The sequence below is a fragment of the Camelus ferus genome, chromosome 8 (assembly GCF_009834535.1).
Source record: "Camelus ferus isolate YT-003-E chromosome 8, BCGSAC_Cfer_1.0, whole genome shotgun sequence".
Taxonomy (NCBI): domain Eukaryota; kingdom Metazoa; phylum Chordata; class Mammalia; order Artiodactyla; family Camelidae; genus Camelus; species Camelus ferus.
The window spans coordinates 68,024,976-68,043,250 of record NC_045703.1 but is presented as its reverse complement, the minus strand read 5'-3'; the positions used below and the strand labels follow the sequence as shown (position 1 = coordinate 68,043,250).

The following is an 18,275-nucleotide window of genomic DNA, read 5'->3' as shown; positions in this document are numbered from 1 at the left end:
CTCTTAAGGTCCAAGGATCTGATAGCACTTCATTTGCTTTGTTCTGGGCAGAACTCCTGTCACTTCTCTATTGAGAGGTCATAAGTAACTGCAACCAGCTGAAAATCTGCCAAAGATAGAAACATAAAGCAAAATTTTGTGTTTTTTCTGTAACAATTTTTATGGAAGAAATATAAAAGTAGATGGACAAAGGGGAAATTAGGGAGGTGGGGGAAGAGAGGCACTGGTTCATATCAACTCCTTTTCTTACAATTAATAGACTTCATTTTTTTTTAAAGCAGTTTTATCGGTGCGGAAAGTACAGATATTTCCAGACACTGCCCGCCCCTGCCCCTCCCCCCCACAGAGCGTCCCCCTGGTTTAGCATCTTGCATTAGTGTGCTTTGTTACATTTAATGAACCAGTGTTGATGCACTGATGTTCCTGAAGTCCGTGGTTTACAAAAAGGTTCTCTCTTTGTATTATACATTCTATGGGTTTAAAAAATTTTTTTTCCTTTCTTTTTCTTTAAAAAAATTTTTAATGGGGGGAAGGTAATTTTAGGTTTATTTATCCGTTAATTTTTTTTAAACAGAGGTACTGGGACTTGAACCCAGGACCTTGTGCATGCTAGGTATGCACTCTACCACTGGGCTATATATACCCTCCCCCTTTACATTCTGTGGGTCTTGATAAATGTGGAATATCAAGTATCTACCATGACAGCGTCATACAGAATAGTTTCCTGCCCTAAAAAGCTCCTGTGCTCTGCCTGTTCATCCTTCCCCTCCAGCCCCCAACTCCTGGCACTTTTCAGACACATGGATACAGACAAGATACAGCCCATCAAAGTGACATCAGTTTGCTAAGGTCACTCTGTTTTTTCAATTTCTGTATCTCATAGACTCTAAGACATCACTGATTGGAAGATGCACCCTCATTTCATATGTCTCTAAGAAAAGGAAATTAAACTAGGCACACGATGGATAGTGAGATGCGCTGGACTTCAGACGTCTTCAAATCAGAGCACTGCACTTCTCAGAACTGATGAAGTGTTCCCCGGAGCACAGGGCCTGCACCTGTGCAGTGCTTATTAAGATGAAAACAAATATTAGAACTGCACCAACTGTTTGGCCTCTTCTGGGGTGACAGTGAGAAGATGGGGGGGTCGGTGAGGAGGGAGGTGATGGAGACAGTAAAGCAGAATGAAGTTGAGGGACAGACTGCAAGGCTTTGCCGGCTGTCCAGCCCCTGGCGGCCTGGATCCTGGGGGTGCACAGACCAGAGGGAAATCTTTACTCTCTGTGTGACCCTGGGCAAGTTACTGACTCTCCGAGCCTGCATCTCTGCACCTGTGTGGAGTGACGCTAATCCTGCCAGGAGACCCTGGGGCTGGGGAGATGAGTTGTGTGTGATGTCACTGCCTGCGCACAGCACGTGCCCAGTAAATACTGGTGGCTCCCTGCCTCCCTCATCTTTGGCTCCCCCGTCCCCTTCCTTCCCCCTCCATCCCATTTCTGTCCCGCACTGTCCTCCCCCTGCAGTCAGCCTGGGCTGGCTGACCTCATCCTCATCCTCACCGCCTCCCAAGCACTCTGGGCTCTGGGCTCTGCATCAGCCGTGGCTCAGCTGCATTCGAGAGCCTTCACGACGAGAGCTGGTGGGGAGGTCCTAGAGCAGCTCACAGATGACAGAGCCTCGGAATTCTTGGCCTTGGTGGCCCCAGGGCTGCCAAGCAATTAGGGGTTTTTGTGCCCACTCTCTGGCTTCCCAACTTGATGAGATAAAGTGCAGACAGACCCCAGTAAAATTATTTCTCAGGGACCTTTGAGAGATTGGGATATGATTGACGCACAGGTTTATTACTTACGGATTGCTAAGATTCTAAGAACCGCGTGTTCCGCATACTCTTGAGGCCAGCAGGGTGAGAGCACGGGGCCATCAGCTGCCAGGAATTCCAGGTGGCAGCCGCAGAGCTGAGTGGTCCTGCTCCCCAAATCTGAGTGACCTTGGGGAAGCCAGGTGACTTCTGTTTTGTCATCTGCAAAATGGGGGGGGGTAAAGGCCCATCTTGCCCTATCTGGGGACCCGAGGTGATGGTGGTGACAGCCCTGTGGGACTGTGGCTGGCCGTTCAACCCTGACCGGTGGTTTCCAGCTCGTTCCTAGAGCCACAGCAGTGCCTGTTGCCATGGCTACTGCTGGGCTGACGAGGACTCAGGCTGCCAGATTTAGCAAATGAAAATTCAGGACTCCCGGTTAAATGTGAATTTCTGATAAACAGTGGATAATTTTTATTATGAGGATGTTCCAGCTTTGCCCGGCTCTTAGTTTAGTGTAGTGTGAGACATACTTGTGCTAAAAAATAATTTGACGTTCATCTGATATTCAGATTTCACTGGGCGCTTTGAATTCCATCTGGCAACCTTCACAGGGACAGAATAGCACCTCGATGAAAATACAAATAAGAAGGTTCCTGTGAAGTAACTGATGTCTGGAGAGATTCAGAACCCTCTCGTGACGTCCTTTATCACAAGTCAGATAAGAGGAAGCAGTTTGAACATTATCCTCAACAGTTAAGAGTCGCTCTGGTAAAGAAGTTTGTCCTGCATTAGGGAAGGCAGACGGGAGCATCCATGGCCTCCATGAGAAGGAAACCATGTCCCATGTGGAGAAAAGTTTTTTTAAAAAACAGTTCCAGCCTAGTTTCTCCTTCCCATTTCCGGCCCTAAAAATTATCTTGGGAATTGTGTACGTTCCAGCATCTTAATTTTTTCATCCTTTACAAAATCACAGTGTATGCATTTCTCTGAGTCATGAATCTGAATGTTGAGCATAAGCCTCATTGCATTTTGATGAGGGGAAGGTGAGAGAAGACATTAAATGGATGAAAATTTAGAGTATTGATCTTAAAGGTAGATTTTAAACTTTGCTTTAAATGTCACTAAAGAGATTAGTAATTTAGTAAATCAGTGATTTCTTGACGTTATTTTTAAAAATTAAAAAAAAAAAAAAAAAGTGTTTCAGTGGCCCCAGGGACTCTGCCATCGGGTTTTTGACATGACCTGGATCTTCAAAAAATGTTCTCTTGGCTGCAGTTCATGCCATCACCAGGTTGTGAAATGACAAGTACTGGTTGATATCTGTGCAAGCCCTGTTCTTCTTAGATAGAGGACAGGATGAAACCCTCCCCGAGAGACTGTGTGGTCCCAAACCGAACTGCCCCAAGCCGAGCTGAACATGCCTCTAACCGGAGAGTGAGAAAGCAGGAGACTGAGGGGAGGAAAGGGACTGCCGGTCACGGCTGCTGCCTGCAGTTCTTTTGCAAACAGCAGTCAAACATTAGTCTTATTATTCAGTGTGCGTGACAGTTTTGTGAGTGGCATTTTCCTTTTGCACAGACAAAACTGCAGGCCAGGGAGGTTAAGTGGCATGCCCATGTCACAGAGCAGGCTAATGACGGAGCGGGAACTCAGATCAGGTCTGTCTGCCAGCAGAGTGCTGAGGACACAGTGTCCCCGCAGGGGGACTTAGAAGAGAGACATGTTACTTCTAACGGAGGTTGTGGGGGAGAAGCGTCCCGGACACGAGCTCACTGGAGCTGAAACTTGGAAGACGGATAAGATCTGGACAGCCTATGGACAGGAAGGGCCTCTCCGGCCGAGGGCAGGTACAGGGAGTTCTAGGTAGTTGCAGAAATAGCATGTAGTTCAACTTGACCTTGACTCAAGGTACGTGGAAGAGAGAGGGTGGGCCCCACAGGAGGGCCAGATGAGGCGTCTCACCTCCTCAGTGGATGGTGAGGACCCGTGAGGGTGGTGACGAGGTGAAGCTGGTGTCGGGCACAGACTGGATGAGAGGAGCAGGTGACACTGGAGGCAGAGAAACCAGAGAGAAGGTCATCAAGGGATGACGAGGGCAACCCTGAAGATGGAAAGGGGTGATGGCGCGAGACGCGGAGGAGGCAGGACAGGACCGGGGTAACGGGCAGTGCCTGGCAGAGGGGGCTAGTGGTGTGGGTGGGAGACCCGGGAGTTTGCTGTAAATGAAAATTCTTGGCAACGTGTGACACGGCTGTTTGCAGGGGGCTCTCAGCCGTACCTGGGAGGTGGACGGAGTCCCAGAGGCCGGTTGTACCTTGAAGAGTTACCACATTCCAGAGTCTGACCCCTGTGTTTGAGCCTAGGACATTTGCTCCATAATTTTTTAAATCAGGTTCTGATGAACTCATGTTCAGCAATCTTATGAAACACTTCTGTCTAAAAATTAGAATGTAATTAATAGCCTATTTCTCAGGGGAGAAAATAAGATGGAGTGAATGCTCATATTTGCTGATCAACACATTTTCGCCCCGAAGGCTGATCTACACGTGAGTTCAGATCACCTTGTGGAGGTGGACGCGTACTTCTGCGTTGGGCAGATGCGGGGCTTGGCCTGCCCAGGGCCAGAGCTCTCGGCGAGGGAGGCGTGTCGGACGGGCCTCGCCCCCGGAGATGAGCATGGCCTTTCCTCCCGAAGGACCGGCGCGCCTTCTGGCTGATTCGTTCTCTGTACAACGTGCCCGTTTCTCTAACTGGAGCCGGTGTCTGAGCCTGGCCTGGAGACCCCGTGTTGTCTCTCAGGTGGTCCTTGCCTTGGGGCTTGTTTTTACCATTTTACTTTAAGAAAACCGTCTTGTTCCCTATTCCCAGCTTTCTTTACTGGAAACTCAGGGTTGAGCTTGTGCCCCCAACACAAGATACGCACCCCTGGCCTCAGAGGGGTAACTTCCACTCAAAGATGTAGGGAAAGGCCTTCCCTCTTCAAGTGGGACATTCAGACCTGAGCTTAACAAGGGCGTGACATCCTTGCACACGTGAGAAGGGAAGCACCACTGGATACGCCCATGGCCTTTGTACTTCTGGGCTTCAAGAAATCCTTCTTTCCTTAAAACAACTTCGCAAGTAATCCTGGGAGGACCATTCTGCCTGGGACCTTATGGGGAAGGGGGGTAGCAGACATCTAAGCTTCCAGGAACTTCCGGGAGTTGGAATACCACCACATTTCAGTCACCGCCGAAGAGTGCAAATGAGTCCGGAGGCATCTCCCTGCCCCCTCGGGGTACAAGGCTCAGGCAAGACCAGCTCAGAAGGCGGGAGCATGGCAGAATCTGGGGCCCGGGGTCACTTTCCAAAGGAGGGGCATTGGACCTGTGTCTTGAGGGGCACTGGGATTTGGACCAGATAAACAGGAGCAGTGTTGATGTGTGGAAGGTTGGAGGGAGGAGAGGGGTGGGGGTCCCTTGCTATGGAGGGTCTGCTGTCACCCTTTGCGATGTGTTGATAAATTCCCACGTCACGTGGATGTTACTGATCTCAGAATCTGGCAGCTTACACCTCCGCCGTCTCTCCCGGACGATGCCCAGACCTGGCAGAGAACGTGCTTAGCAAGTCCTTGCTCCTTTGATTAAGGTCAGAGACATCGCCCAAAGGCAGTGACTGTTAAGGAGAGGTCACCTGGCTTTTCTTCACCGCAGTCGGGCACTGACATCTGAGCCTCACCACAGCCTGCGTGGTGGGCACTGTGGCCCCCTCAGATGTCAGGACGCTGAGGCCGGCGGAGATGCTGTCCCCAAGGTCACTGTGGGAGAAGGGCTGGGCTCAGGGTCCAGCCCGGCAGCCTGAGTCGTCTGTGGCCTGGACCAAGGCCCGGGAGCTTTGCCTGGTGACAGTGGGGACAGTGGAACAGTGCAGGCTTTTGAGAATATCTTGCCACTCCACACAGTGAGCAGAGGAGAGCAGAGAATGAACACTTTCACACTCCGGGACTTGAGACCTTTTAACTGCTTAACAGAGTGGCACTGAAATGTAAAGCACTCTTAAATTGATACCGTAATCTTCCTTTTCTCAGAAATTAACAAACCCAGAAATCCCCGTGCGGACTTGGTCCACGTTTGACACATGGATGTGTTGTCAAGGTTCTGTCCTTGTCTCTCCCATGCAGAGAACTGGCAGCGAGGGCCGGGGGCAGGACTGGGCATCTGGGCACCGCCCACGACCCGGGACCTAACTCTTCTGCGTAACAGGGAACTTGCTTCCTTCCACTTTTTTGTTATGAGGCATTTAAACACGTGTAAGAGTAAGGAGAACAGCACAAGGATTCTCCGTATTCACAGCATCTGGATTTAAATACCTGAAGTATTTGGTCCTACTGGCAGTTATTGAGTTACCATTAATTGATCGATTGCTGAAAATTTATAAAGTGAATCCCGGACACTTGTATGCCCCAAATTACCACGAAGTGTGTTTTATAGAGAATAAGCGTACCTTAAAAACACAACCACAGGATTGTTATTACAACTGTCAAAGTTAGACCTTTTTTTCAGCATCATTTATTACTGTCTATATTCAGATTTCTCCAATTGTTTCCAAACCTTTTTTTAAACACATTTGGGTGTTTAAATTCAGATTAAAATAGGGTCCAGACATTGCATTTGGTTGTTATGTCTTTTAAGTCTGTGTTAACTTAGAACAGCACCTCCCCTGCACCTATTGCCCCCCCACCCCATAGAGTGTCCCACCTCTGGGCAGGTGTGAGTGCTCACTGGAGCGGAGTTTAACCTGCTTCTCCCTCCTGGACCCTACGCTAGAACTCAGACATCAGTGCTGGGTGGATCCAGGTTCGGACTGGTCCACAAGAATGATTCATGGTGCTGCTGCTGCTTAGCCTCACAGTGGGTGGTGTGCCTCTGACAAGAAACATGGGGAAGTGGATTTTAGGGAAGAAACTGTGGGTGCCAACAGTGCTTGCTACTCCCGAGCTATGACTGCCTCCAGGCCCAGTGACGTCCGGTTTCTCATCCTGCCAAGTCCCCTGCCCAGCAGCTCTCACTGGTGATGAGTGAGTGGGAAAGAGTTTTGAGGAGAATGATGGGCAGGCTTTGGGAGAGAAGTAGAGGTGGCTGCAGAGACGGGGAGTGGGGAGAGAGTCGAGGTGAGCAGTGACAGGGGGGGCGGTCAGAGGCCGGGGCAGAGCGAGGCCAGGGCAGATAGAACCACCACCGTTACGACTCCTGAGCCTGGATGTGGGTCCCCACGCTAGGCTCGCGTGGCCCAACCCAAGCCTGGTTCCTCCACCACCTGCCCCTCCCTCCCAGGGCTTCCCCGCTCGCCTGCAGCACGCCCACCCCCAGCCTTTCAGGGCGACATCTTAGAACCCTACCTCAGCCTTCTCTCCTACCACGTTCAGCCCAGCAGCCAGTCCTGCCATCACCCCGAGCCCGACCCCTCTTCCACGGGATGCCTCCCAGCTCATGGGCCCCTCCCGTGGCTGATCGCGGTCGCCCACTCCCTGTAGCTGGCCTCCGCCTGGCCTGCTGACTTGGTTCCCTCCACAGCAGCCATGCCGCTCCCAGTGAGCCCCCAGTCCTCGATGGCACGGCACGGGAAGTACACCCGTGAGCAAGGTGAGCCTCGTGTCTGAGAAAGTTCCCTGCTAGCAGGTCATGTCTCGGTTAACACAGCAGCTTCGCGCTACACTTCCGAGACTTCTGGAAGGCCTTCTCGGGGCCGACTGCGGCCGGGCAACCCCCATCCTCCCCGACCCTGTCCGCAGCCCTTCCCCTTCCTTTCGCTCTCACGGCACTCACAGCCGCCCATCCACCGCGTTCTGCGTCGACGTGCTGTTTGCTTCTTTGCTGCCTGTCTCCCCGGCTAGCGTTTGTTCGCGCCCTGCCGTGTCCAGGCGCCGGCACCAGGGCTGGGCATCGCGTGGTCCTTGTGCCAGTATTCGCTCACTGGGTGAACGAGGGCACTGACCTGCTCAGGACTGGGTGGGCAGGTGGCACGGGCCTCAGGGCTCAGTGGTTTCTGTGCTGCTTTCTTGGAAGGGAGTTTCGAGAAGCCACAGTGTCGGGGCACCTGAGTCGGGGGTGGGGGGCAGATTCAAGGCCCTTCCTTCCTCTCTGCTCCCACCTGAAGGTTTTGACTGAGGCCGGGAAGCACGGAACGTCAACATGCAAAAGACAGTCTACTTCTTGATGTTTTGCCTGTTCATGAAAGTCTGCCCCATACTTGAAGCAGAGCGGTGAGTGCACTCGGTGGAAAGCTGCTTTTCCGTGCCTAACACCGCTCGCTCCACGCTCAGCCTGTGAACGCCTGCAGCGTTCGCACCGCCTGCTCTCAGTCCAGCGGGCCTCAGCACCGGGTGCCAGTCCCCTCCCCGCCGCTGCAGGATGCGCGTGGGGGAGGCGCAGCGCGTCACGCCTTTCAGGCAGGTGCTGTCACGGCCTCACCGCCCTGACCTGCTGTCCCATGGCTGCAGGAGGAAGGTCATAGTGTGGCAGTGTTAGCACTTTAAGATTTGAGCTCCAAGAACATAGCAGGTCAAGACCGTTCCTTCCGTGCCCCGTGAAGGGCACAGCATAGAGCCGGCACCTCCCCAGAGCGGGGAGGACGTGATGGAGGTGCTGCGTGGTCCAGGGCAGTCGGCTTTGCGTGTTGCCAGCTCGTGGCAGATCAGTGCATCAGAGGTGTCCCGCAGGGCTTCCCGGACTTCCCTTCACTCTGCGGAGCCTTGGCGGACGTTGTTTTTCTGATCGTCCCATGACGTGCTGGTAGCACACATGTACCTGCGTCTATTTATGGGCTTCTTGCCTCAGCATCATTCAGTGACCCGGGCACCTAAGTGGGGAAAGCAGGTGCTTGGACGACTGGGAGGTGGGCTGAAATGCTGCGGGTACAGCTGGGCTCCTAGTTTGGTGTCATGGAAAGAAAGTACTGAAATCTGGTTATGGCAAAAAGGCACATGCTGGTGAATTAACTAGAAATAAATAAAGCAAACAAACAAACACGTGCCCAAATGCACGGAGCACAGGCAGTGGCCGGAAGTTAGGAAGATCCGTGTCCAGGTGGCCTCAGACCTGAGGTTTCATGGAAATAGGATGTGCATTAAGCCTGGAAGGATGGGGAGGGCGTGATGGGGAAGACAGAGGTCAGCCAAGGGATAGAAGTGGTGAGCAGGGTCTGAGGGGCGTAGCTGGGTCAGGAGGACCCTGACTTCAACTGAGTTTGGGGCTGGTGATGGGGCTGTGAGTGGGAGGGCAGCACGGGGCGGCCCCACTGTGGACCCTAGAGGTGGATGCAGAACAGTCAGTGGCTGGTCTTGGATCAGAAATCCCCGGTTCTGCATCAGGTGCTGTCACGTGGAAGTGTGTTTGTTTATTACACTCCATCCCTTTTTAAGCACCTCCATGAGCTCGCTGGGGCCTGGGGCCGGGAGGCCAGCGGGAGTGAGGCCGGCCCCAAACCTTCCTGACTATTCCGCTCCCACTAACTGTTCAAGCTCTTGTTTTTATTCCAACTTTTGACCACGGCCAGACCCCAAGAGCAGGAAACGAAGGCCAGCGTGGGGCACATTCCACCGCAGGGGGTGCGGGAGGGGGTGGTCCCTCGTCCAAGCCCAGAAACTTCTCAGCTTTGTTTTTTTACATTTTGGAAGCTGTTGAGGATGGGAGGTTTCATTTTTGACCTAAATTATTATCAGTTAAATTATAAAAACTATTATAAGTACATTATTATATATATGTGGTTTATAGATTACATGTAATTACACATGTGATTATATAATTATTAAAATTAGATAAAGTTAATTATAAAACTACCATTTGCTATGCCATCTCCCCCATCTCTCTGATGCAGGAGATTCTGGCCTTTGACATATGTTTGAACAATGAACCCTGATCAACAGTCTGGATTTCAAGGTCTTTTCTGCAGGAACCTTGCCTCCCTGTCTTATTAGAATTCTCGGCATGTCTCCAGAAAGGGCAGCAGAGAGGAGAGAAATGTCATTCATGGCAGGTACAAGCAGGACCCTGGAGGTTTTGGGGAAGGAGAGGGCCTAACACCTCCATCCGCCAGGGCTGCGGAAGGATTCAGTGGGGGGTTCGGAGGATCGTTGGGGTTCTAGGGCCCATGTGGACGCAGGGGGTCCAGCCCAGAAGGAGCCCAGTCTTACAGCTGCTCAGCATCTGGACTGAGATGACCAGAGAAACGTCAGGGCTGAGGCCAGGGAGGTTTGGGGGTGCCGGCAGGGGCTGCCTGGACACTCGCCGCTGTGCTCAGTCCTCTCCTGGCTCTTGTCTCAGTCCCTTCATGGTCCCCTGTCCTCACTGCCGTCCTACCCTTGCTGGTGGTGGTACGCAGGAGAAGGAGGGCGCTGGCTGTGGCAGTGAGCGCTAAAGGCTTTAATCACTTTTACATTTAAACTTCCCAGCAGCCTTTGAGCTGGGCATCTTCTTCATCCTACAGGGAAGGGCTGCCCGAGGTCAAAGTTGTGATCCTTCGACTCCGACCTTCCTCTGAGCCCCTTCCCGCCTAAATGCTCTTTCTCTCCCCTCCCCTGTGTAATCTTGGCTTCTAGTGTCGTCGTGGCCTCTCTAAATCTCCCTGGGTTCAGGGCCCAGCACACCTGCTTCCTAGCACTGGGAGCTGGACCAGCTGCCTGGCCTCAGTGTTTCCAGGTCCTTGGCTGTAAAATGGGGACAATGACGTGGGAGCTGACTTACTGAATGTTAGTTGTTATCATTTTCCTCCTCTGCAAACATGAACCAGTGCCTCTAACTTCCCTTTTGTCCATCTACTCTTTTTCCCTGTCTGGGGTCGAGCACGACAGCGATAGAACAGAAACAAGCCTGCCCTTCAGGTCACGTGCCCTCACAGCCCACTGGGTTTGGGCCTCCCACCAGTCAGCCCCTGAAATCTGAGGCAGCAGTTGGAAGTTTACAGCAAAGGTCACTTCCTGTGCCCCCGCCCCTGCCTGACAGCCCCCCAGGGCCCTGCTGGCTCCGTCCACCCCTGTGATGAGAATGGGGTGAATAGGGTGTCCCTGGCTCCTTTGAGGCCCTGGAGTTAATGTGTGGGTTGCAGCTGCAGGGGGCAGAGGGAAAATGGTATTAGGTACCAGTTCTCCTGGGGAGCGGGGGGGGGGTGATGAGAGGAGTCAGTTTCGGTGATGAGGTGGTGAGGTCCTGGGGACCCAGGTGGAACCTGTGGGACCCAACGTCCTCCCTCTTGAAACAGGATTTCACATCCGGGACGGGGCAGCCCCTCCCTTGTCTCCTGTGTCCCTGCATCTCCTCCAGCTTCTGCTTCGAACAAATGCTGATGTTCCCAGTTAGATTTATTCTGCGGATGGGGGTGGGGGGCCCACAGAACAGCAGCCTCAGGGCCCTGCTCTGGGGGTATCAGGAGCCCCTGCCTCTTCCGCCTTCCATTTTGATTTGACGCATTGTTTTAATGGCTAGGTTTTACTTTTCAATTAACTACTCAGCTCTGGGCTCCAGTGCTCATTAGATAAAAAGCCTGAGTTTTTCTGGTTGCAGAATGTGCGTTGCTTTAGACACACAACAAGAAGGAAATGCTCTGGGGGCCCAGACCTCGCCTCCACCCCGTGTGCTCGCCCTGGCGGTGTTCACCATTGGCTGCTGGCATCATGGTGCCGGCTGATGGGACCGGGATCTGAAACTCTCGACAAGTGATGTCCCCTGAATAAACAGCCTTCTCGCAGGCCCCCTTTGTCCCCTCACCTGCCCAGGGTTTCTGGCCTGGATCACTGGGTCAGCCGCCCTGGGTAACATCTCAGTTAAACTGGAGCTTCCAGGGACTGTGTCCTTTGGAAGGAAAGAGCAGTACCATTTCCATGGAGGGAGAGGGGCTGAGCAATTCCATCATCTGTCATCACCCTGAGCAGATGGTGGGAGTGGGCAGGACAGACGGAAACGTGTCGGTGTGACAGACCTCACGGATGCCCTGGCTTTCGACATGTGATGGTCCAGAGTGCATCTCATCTGAATAACAGATGCCCCCCACCCCAGCCCCGTAAGGCAGATGCTGGTCAGTAGGAAAGGTGGGGCTGTCTGGCCATCTCTGGGAAGCTGTTGAGAGAAGGCCTGAGACAGGTCCTGACCCAGGTCCTGACCCACAGCATTGACACAACCACACAGGAGGGTAAATGAAGCCTCAGGTCATGGAGATAGTTGTAAGCTACGTGCCAATATTTATACAGGAGCGTCCAGTAGAACATCAGCCAGTAAGTCACTCAACTAAAACTTTCCGAGTACCTTCCATGTGTTGGATATTGGGGCAAGGATATGGGAGACACAAAGATGAATGAGACGTGGGTGCTGCCTGGTCACAAAGTAATTGATGAATTACTCCAGCCTCTAGGAGCTGGTGTTGAAGGACACACTCTGTCCTAGCCTTCAAGGAGCTTGCAGTGTTAGTCCAGGCAGCAGCAAAGAGACCATCTCCCACCCTGTTGATTCAAGCATGGATCGGTAGGATCCTTTTGGAAGATGATTTGGAAACATACATAGAATTTAAAGTATGCATACTCTTCAATCCATAATTCGCTTTTTGGTTTACCAATGTTGGAGAAATAGTGTCACAATTTTTTTTTAAAACATGTGTTTTCAAGGATGTTTACTACAGTATTTGTAACAGTAAAAAAAAAATTGGGAGTTCAAGATTTGCAGATACCAATATACATAAAATAGATAAACAGGTTCATCCTGTGTAGCACAGGGAAGTATATTCAATATCTTGTAGTAACTTACGATGAAAAAGAATATGAAAACAAATACGTGTATGTTCCTAAATGACCTGAAGCATGGTGCTGTACACCGGAAACTGGTGCAGCATAGTAAACTGAGTGTACTTCAATTAAAAATAAATAAATAAATAATAAAACCAGCCGAACAAACAAAAAAAAAACGGGAAAAATGCTAATTGTTGGCAGAATGGCTGAGTAAGTCACGGTATATCCGGGGCAGGAGCTGCCGTGCAGCTGGTTACCCTTCATGAAATCGTCATTCTGCCTCTTTTTAACCAAAAATATGGCAATTCCATATATCGAACCAAGAATGAGAGACATCCCTGGGCTTTTGTTTTGTTGTCTCTAAAATGGGGACAATAATCATGTCTCCCAGTCTCACAGGGTTAACGTGAGGATTTGGTGCAATGCCGCGTGGCCTTGGACCAGTGCCCAGCACACGGCCAGAGCCTGGTAAATATTTGCTGATACCTCTATGTATCTGTATTAACGTGGAAAGAGCCCAAAATACACCAATTGGAGAAAATAACTATATGTATGTGTTTACAAGGGTTCATAAAGTATGAACTCATTTGTGGGGGGAAAACGTGTGAGTGTGCATGTGTGTGCATGTGGTTGTGTGTGAGAGTCTGTGTAAACACACAGGACTAGAATGTCACCCTCTGAGCTGTTCCTAGTGGTGAATCCTGGAGGAAGGAGTGGGATTGGGGGTGGGGAGGTAGGGGGTGCCCCTCGGGGTCAAGCAGAGTTGCTGGCAGGCAGACACACACCTATAAAGGGAGCAGCCCCTCATCCTCCATGTGAGCTGGTCCAGCCAGCTCAGGGGGGCTGTTGTCTCTGCGGCCCATGCCAGAGTTGAAGTCCCAGAGCCAGCAGTCAGGAAGGGGTGATGGATGTAGGCAGTCAGGACCCACAAGCCCGATCTGCAGCTCCCCGGAGGACAGACTGAAACCCATGTGGGTTCCTAATGCACCTGGATGGTGTGGGGGCCTGCAGAAGCTGGGCCCCCCAGGAGCAGGCATAGCCAGACCAAGCACCAGAGGAGCTGGAGGGGGCGGAGACGGAGGAGCAGTTGCAGGCCCAGCTGCTGCTTCGCACGGAGGAGGTGAATCAGCACATCAGCCACAGGGCGCGTAACCGGAGTGGTACTGCCTCCCCTCCACCTGCCGGACCCCCTCTTTGTGGCCCCTTGCCTGCAAGCAAACAAGAAGGGGGATTCTGATGGACATGCTGCAAAGCCATCGAGGGGATTGACACATTTTCTTCTATAGACTTCTGGATTGTTTGAATCCTTTTACATTGTGACTCTACAAATGTACTTCTTGTGAATTAAAAAACAAAAAAGCCCTGAAACCCTTTGGTGGAAAAAAAAAAAAGGAAAGAAAACTCTTCTACCCAGTGAGATTTCGTCTTCAGTTGTGTAGCTGACAGCCTGTGGAGACGGGTGAGAAACCCAGCCGCTCCCCACTGTCAGCGCCTAGTCCTGCCACCACCACCTCTCACTGCGCCGCTGCAGGTCCGTCCCCACCCCCAGGCTGGCCTCCCTGCTTCTGACCTGTTCCCACTTCAGCCCAGTGATCTTTTCAAAATGCAGATCAGGTGCTGCTGTGTGCCTCTTTAAAAATGCCCCAGTGACTTCTCACTGCCTCTGTTATGAAATCATAAATCTTAGCTGCTTACTAATCTGGTGCAGAAGACACTGTCACACTCTGTCTGCCTCGTCTCTCTCTCCGTCCCTTCCCTCACCACAGAGCCTTGCGTGCTATCAAATTCCCGTGCGTACAGCAGTAATGAGAAGCAGTAATGAGAGTTCGCTGACCCCCTGCTACGTGCAACATCCCTGCGTAGCCTGATGTGGTGCCCACAATATCCCTAGACTCTTTATCCCTGTCTTTATTTACAGACAAGGGTGCTGAAACTTAAGGGACATTGAGAAACAGGCAAAAAGTCTCATGACCAGTGAGTGGCACCCCAGGACTGGAGTGTGGCTGTGTCTGGCCCCCAAATCCATGAGCACCGTATTCAGCAGGGTCCATCCTGTGAACAGCCTCTGCTCTCCTGGTCACGCCACCTCGTGAGTGGGCGACCATCTGTTCCTCGGAGCAGCAGGCTCCAGGAGGGGACCCAGGAGCAGCCGTGTGTTTGCCACTACACCTCCAGTCCCTCCCATCACGTGTGCACATGTCAGGTCACCACATGGTGGGCGGAAGTGCACCGAGAGCCATGTAGTAGGTGTTTGTGAATGACAGCGGCGAGCGCAGGGAACTGCTCAGCTTCACCTCCTGACTCTACGCAGCTCTGCTTTGGGCTTCTCGGGCTCCGCAGCCAGAATCAACTAGGCTGGTCCTGCCCACCTACCTCTTAGGAGAAATCAGCGCAGCAAAGAAGCATTTTTCTTTCCAATGATAACTTTCTCCCACGGACAGGGCTGCCCTGCCAGGGCCCAGGAGGTGCCACTCCCCTCCCTAAACAGTTACCTTTGCTCCCTGGCCACCACTTCTAGGTCCCACCAGCATTGCTGCCTGGGGGACAGCTGCCTGGGGGCTCGGCATTTTCTCGACTCCTACGAATAAGCAGACTCTTTCATTGTCAAGTAAGGGGTGTGTTTTGGTTTGTTTCCAGCGATGCTGGTGGATGCGGAAGGCTGGATTTGTGGGGAGTTCAGCACGTGCTCTGCCCGGAGCCCTTGCTGTGTGGTGTGCCCTTCACTTCTCACAAACCCCGACGAGGCAGCCCCTTCAGAGATTAGGACCCTGAGGTGCCTTGCCGTTCACCCGTCCGAAGTCCTACAGTGTTTAGAAACGTGACTGTAATGCCTCCTAGAAAGTTCTGGCACCCCAGTTCATGAGCACAGTCTCCAGCCTCGAGGAGAGAGCTTACCAAGGGCAGCCACTCAGGCCCTTCCAACACGAACACTTGGGACCACGCCTACTGGGCTGTGTGTGTGTGTGTGTGTGTGTGTGTGTGTGCGTGTGTGTGTCTGTGTGCGTGCAGGGGGCAGGTGATGCATGTGTCCTCTGCCTCGTGTGCACCCCACTAAGTGGTGATAAAAAAGGGGGTCTGGCCTTGGCAGAGGGCTCACCCATCCACCAGCTGAACATGCTTAGCTTTAAAATTCCATTTCAGTGCTTCTCTCCGGCTGGAGTTCTAATCTAATCAGCTGTTTTCCTGGACAATTTCTACTGTACAGGCTTGTCCCGAAGCCACCAGTTTGGGAATTGGTGACCCGGATTACTGGCATCACGGAAGACTAAAGACGAGTTGGTCATTATTGCCTGAAAAGGACTTTTCTATTTTTCCAGGCTCCTACAAGAACGTTTTAAGTTTCCCGGAGGCCCGCAGGGTGGGCCCACATTTTCCCCTCCTCCAAGTGCTGGTGTTTCGCCCCAGGGCTCCCTCATTCCTGGTGCATCCACGTGTGTGAAAGGGAGAGAAAAATGGGGTGCTTAGTGTCCTTTGATGGAGTTTATAAGTGCCCCAATGAGTCATGTCCCCGGAGGCTGAGAATTCTATACAGAGCCACGCGCTGCCTCTCAGCGCTCTGTAAACACACGGGCTTGAATGCTCGAAGGATTCAGGCCTTCTGATTTATTTCTCCCTGAAGTACTTAATCAAGGAATGCAAATCATTTGCCTTCTTCAAGCTTTTCCATTTTCCTTCTGCTTTGAAATCCTTTCAAGGACTGGGGTCTGGGCCAAAAGTGACCCGGAACTTGATGCCTAGAAGTTGCTTTTTGCCCCAGCCAGGAGGGCTGAGCCTTGTGGCCGCCCGGCCTGGCGGACCAGACCCTGGCCACCGAGGGTCCGTGGAATGAACTTGTGTCTGTCGCTGTGGTTGTTTGCAGAGCTGGTGTTGCTGCTGGAGTGGTGGTCGGGCACGGAGTGCGTCATCTACACGGACCCCCAGGCTTACCCTAAGTACGGGAAGGAGAACGCCATCGTTGTTCTGAACCACAAGTTTGAGATCGACTTTCTCTGTGGTTGGAGCCTGGCCGAACGCTTCGGGGTCTTAGGGGTAAGTCGGACGCGCGTGGACTGCCTCATGCATCTCTCTGGTTCAACACCATAAGTTGCCTTTTCGCTCTCGGACCTTCAGAATTTCTAGAAGCATTTGCAGACTTGTTGAAATGTTCTTAACCAACTGCTTTTCCTTCTTGCTCGGACTCAAGATGAACATCTGCTTAAAGCCAGGATAATATTTATTCAGCCATTATGATGTGCTGGGCATTTTATGTACAATTGGTTTATTTAATCCTTACAGAAACATTTGGGAGCCAGGAATATACACCTGCCCTCTTTTAAAAGCTATGTTTCCATGCCCTGCTCAGAATCACACAGCTTTTAAGTAGATTTGGATTTGAACTCGTCCAGCCTGCTGCCTCTTTGTAGTCTTAAATCTCTGTGCTCTGCTGCTTCGCGGGCTCACGGGCAGAATTAGCCTCTGAGTGTTCACCTTCATAGGTCCAAATGCCTTAGTGAGAGAGACAGACGTGCAGAATTCAGAATAAATATGAAGCCCCAGTTAGTGTGACCTCTCGTGCCCCATTGTGACCGAGTCTCCCCAGTGGGCTTTTGTCAAGTTTACCATGTTGAGGGGGCTGATGGTTGAGCCAGTAGCAAGTGCCCGGACACTTGGGCGCAGGTATCCCAACGGGAGTCACACTGCGCTGGCCCGGGCTGGGGAAGGCGGAGACCACCCCCACCTCAACTTGGGGATCCTGCTTTGCACTCGGAACAGCCCCCTGTGTGTGCATCACACTTATTTTTGGTGGCCCATGTAGACAAAAGTCATAGTGTGTAGAAGGTATAAGTTTGCAGACCGTGGAGAGCAGCTTGGACAAGAGTGTGGGGGCAGACGCCCTGTGCAGGGGGTGACTCAGTGTGTCCAGTCCCAGGTGTACCTATGAGGTCTGGGAGTCGCAGCTGAACTGTGGGTCCTGTTGGTCACCGCCTGGGGAGGACCCTCGGCCAAGAGGGACTACGTAGCCTTGGGGTGCATTTTGTATTTGCCTTTTTTAAACTTTTTTTTTTTTTTAACTTGGAGCAAAAGGAGAGAGAAGGAAGCATGCTTAGAAACACATTCCAATAATGTCTTTAGGACAAATGATCGTTGTTACGCAGTTAAACTGCCAAAAGGCAACTAAGGTCTTTAGCAGCTTTTCCAGAGATGGGAACTGTGTTAAATCACTGTTGCTACCGTAAGACGTCTAGAAAACTGGATTGTCTGGGGGCGGACATGCTGACAAGGTTTCTAGGAATGGACAGGCCCTCCTGCCAACAGTTTTCTCCTCTGTCTTCCTACCTCCTCTTCCAGTACTGACATGATGCCTGTGCGAGCACCTGTGTGTGTGTTCAAATATATTTTAAGGAACAAAACCAAAAATTCTAGGGTCTACCTTTCTGTGTTGTAGAGGCCTTGGGCAGCGATCTTAGCCTCACTTCTGGGGCTTTGTTCCCTCTGAGAGGCGAGAAAAGTCTCATCATCCGATCCCCATGGTGGGCACGGATGGTGGGTGATCCGATCCTCCCTCTGCTGCAGGAGAAAGGGTACGCGGGGTCCTTGCGTGCTGACCAGAGCGCACGCTGCTGCCTTCGGGCTCGGCTTCCTGGATCACCGGCTCTTCAGCTGTAGCGTGGGGGCGGCCGCTGATTTTCCGGGCCTCGCGGGTGGCTCGGGCGTGCTCGTGCTCAGAATGTGGAAGCACGTGTG

General features: G+C 52.1%; 1 protein-coding gene and 1 long non-coding RNA gene across 7 annotated transcripts in view; one reads left to right on the top strand and one right to left on the bottom strand.

Moving 5' to 3' along the window:
* The window catches only part of AGPAT4 (1-acylglycerol-3-phosphate O-acyltransferase 4), a 106,893-nt gene that overhangs the window by 67,336 nt on the left and 21,282 nt on the right, over positions 1 to 18,275 (top strand). For all 6 annotated transcript variants that reach the window (XM_032485304.1, XM_032485301.1, XM_032485303.1 and 3 more), the window contains one exon: positions 16,411 to 16,580. In XM_032485304.1, the coding sequence (XP_032341195.1) occupies positions 16,411 to 16,580 (170 nt within the window). The remainder of the gene's footprint in view (positions 1 to 16,410; positions 16,581 to 18,275) is intronic.
* On the bottom strand, positions 592 to 17,304 carry LOC116665465. Its single transcript, XR_004322102.1, has 3 exons — positions 17,295 to 17,304; positions 3,699 to 3,703; positions 592 to 760 (listed from the first exon to the last, which is right to left on the bottom strand). It is a non-coding gene; the product is annotated as an uncharacterized LOC116665465 (long non-coding RNA).